Below are 2,419 nucleotides of genomic sequence, written 5' to 3' on the forward strand. Positions count from 1 at the left end.
TGTCTGCAACCTTCCCCAGGCAAGGATCAAGCTACCCACTGCTGTTTCCCTTGAGAGTGTGGGATAGGAACCAGGACCCAGGGCTGGAAACACACTTTCTGTCCACATTTTCTCTAAGTATTCATACCTCACTGACCTGGGCCATGAAATGTCCTTCCTTGTCTCCTAGGTTCTCTAACAGTTGATTTCAGTATTTTCTTCCTGGCTACTTTCTGCTTTTAGGGCAGATTTTGTGGTTCCCTCCATAATCCTATGTTTTGGAAATTCCTCCTTGCTGCCCTTTTCTTTTCTGCCCTCCCCTGTAGCTTAAGTCCTGCCTGGGTATCTGTGGGCTTGAGTCTCTATGTCTGGATATAGATGGGGATCTGTCTCACTGCTGTGACAGATTTTATAGTCTGTGTCCCTGGTGGGAGGCAGGAGGGATCCTGGCTGCTGCTTCTGTGCACTTCTCAAGCTGTGTAGAACCAAGTGAGGGGGAGGGGAGAGCACCAGCCTGTACAGTATGGAAGTTTCCCACCTGATACTTTTCTCTTTTTTTTTTTTTGATTCAGCGTTTTTGGGATCCTTCTCCTCTCTATACCTTCCTCCAGAGTTCTGAACAAGTAAGAATTGTCCTTTTATTTGCTGAATCTCCGGGCACAGCTTATCAGTAGCTGTTTACTTGCCATGTAGATGCATCACCTATCCTATTTTTTTAATAGTGGCCATTCTAGTAGGTGTGAAATATCTCATTGTGGTTTGATTTGCATTTCCCTAATAACTAGCAATGTTGAGCATGTTATCATATGCTTTTTAACCACTTCTATATCCTCTTAGGAAAAATGTCTTTTGCCCATTTTAAATTGCATTGTTTGTCTTTTTGTCATTGAGTTGTAGGTCTCTTTATATATCCTAGATATTAAGCCCTAATCAGATCTGTGGATTTACAAATATTTTCTCCCATTGCATAGGCTGCCTTTTCAACTTCTTGACAAAGTCATTCCCCCCCCCTCCCCCAAACAATGTATTTATTCCCTGCATGCCCAGGGATTATTCAGGGGAAGGCAGCCCAGCCACAAGGGGCTGACCCTTCCCAGCCCCCAGCTGCCCAGCCAACTAGTGTCTGTTCATTTTGTTCCTAACTTTGTCTACCACGGAGCCCGACACAAAAGAGGCCCTGATGGTCTTAAGTGTGCTTCCTTCATCCTTAAGCCCTCACTTTTTCTGTGCCTGGAAACAGTCACCCTCCACCAGAGGAGCAGCCTGAAGCTACCAGGCATAAAAGTGTCCCTGCTGCATTTTCAGTGGGCAAGAGTGGACATTCACCCACCCAACCTTCCTCTGGGAGGACCAGAAATTTTAAACCAAACGATGGGACTGTCAAGCCTCTGCCTTGTACTGGATGGTTTTATGTTCCTCAGTCTCTGGGATGATTTATGCTCTCTGTGAAGGCAAGAAACACCCGGAGAGTCTTCTGCTCTCCTTTTCCAGGTCCATGCAGGGGAGAGAGAGGCAGTGGCAGTGCCATGACAGGACACCAACAAGTTAGTACATTTTATTACAGAGGGCAATGGTTTCAGTTTACGCAGACTTGGGAAAACCCACTGTTTGGGTTCAACTACAGGCAACACCCTCCTCCTCAACTCAGAGTCCTCTGGTTGGTGGGGGGCCAGGCCTTTTCTTACTGTTTCTTACGTGGCTCTGGCAGGAGCTCCAGGACAGCCCTCCGTCCAGGGAGGGCCACATCTGGGCCTCGCTGTGGAATGTAGGGGTGAGTGGACTCTGGGGTCCAGCCTCACTTCAACTACTTGGGTGTGACCCTGAAGACACGGATATGGATGGCCAAGTTGTTGCGGATGCGAGTCAGTGGCTCCCGGGCATCGGTCTCTGGTTCCAGCTCGTCGACGAGCTCCACGGTAGAGGTGTTGGAGGCCACCTGCAGCGCCCCGAAGCTGCCCGCCTGCAGCTGCAGGGCAATGTTGATGGCGCGGTTGATGGCCAGGCCCAGGCCCTGGATGTAGATCTCGCTGCAAGCGTTCTGCCCCCGCGCCCCTCCATCCCGCAGCTTCTGGCAGCGGGCCAGCTGGGCCTTGAAGTCGGTCTTCATGTTGACGTAGATGTCATTGGGCCTCCGGGGCAGGCGGTGGGGAAGCCGCTTCCGAAGCGTGTACTCCACTGGGTCCAGTTCGGTGTCGACAGCCCCACGGGACTCCCGGTTTTCTGCCATGCTGGAGACCCCCGGGGAGGGAGTGGGGGGGGGGTCTCTGTCTAGATCGATGTAGCTTCTGGAGCATTCCTGGAGGTCACTGTGAGGATTCTGGCTACAATCTGAACGCAAGGGAAACCCTGGAGAGTTTGGAGCAGAGGAGACTTGATCCCCTGAGGTTGCAAAAGGATCCCCCTGACTGCTGTTCCGAGAATGAACTGCAGGGGGCAATGG

General features: G+C 51.1%; 1 protein-coding gene across 1 annotated transcript; it reads right to left on the reverse strand.

Annotated features, from left to right (window-relative positions):
- Nucleotides 1-1,783: 1,783 nt before the first annotated feature.
- Nucleotides 1,784-2,206, reverse strand: LOC119533485 (ribonuclease P protein subunit p20-like). The gene has a single exon (XM_037835523.1). It carries the CDS (start codon nt 2,204-2,206, stop codon nt 1,784-1,786), a length of 423 nt encoding a protein of 140 aa, XP_037691451.1.
- Between the last annotated feature and the right edge of the window lie 213 nt (nt 2,207-2,419).

The sequence above is a fragment of the Choloepus didactylus genome, chromosome 4 (genome assembly GCF_015220235.1).
Source record: "Choloepus didactylus isolate mChoDid1 chromosome 4, mChoDid1.pri, whole genome shotgun sequence".
NCBI classification, from domain to species: Eukaryota; Metazoa; Chordata; class Mammalia; order Pilosa; family Megalonychidae; genus Choloepus; species Choloepus didactylus.

Coding starts and splice junctions, on each gene's coding strand:
- LOC119533485 (XM_037835523.1), bottom strand. CDS start 2,206: ATGGCAGAAAACCGGGAGTCCCGTGGGGCTGTCGACACCGAACTGGAC.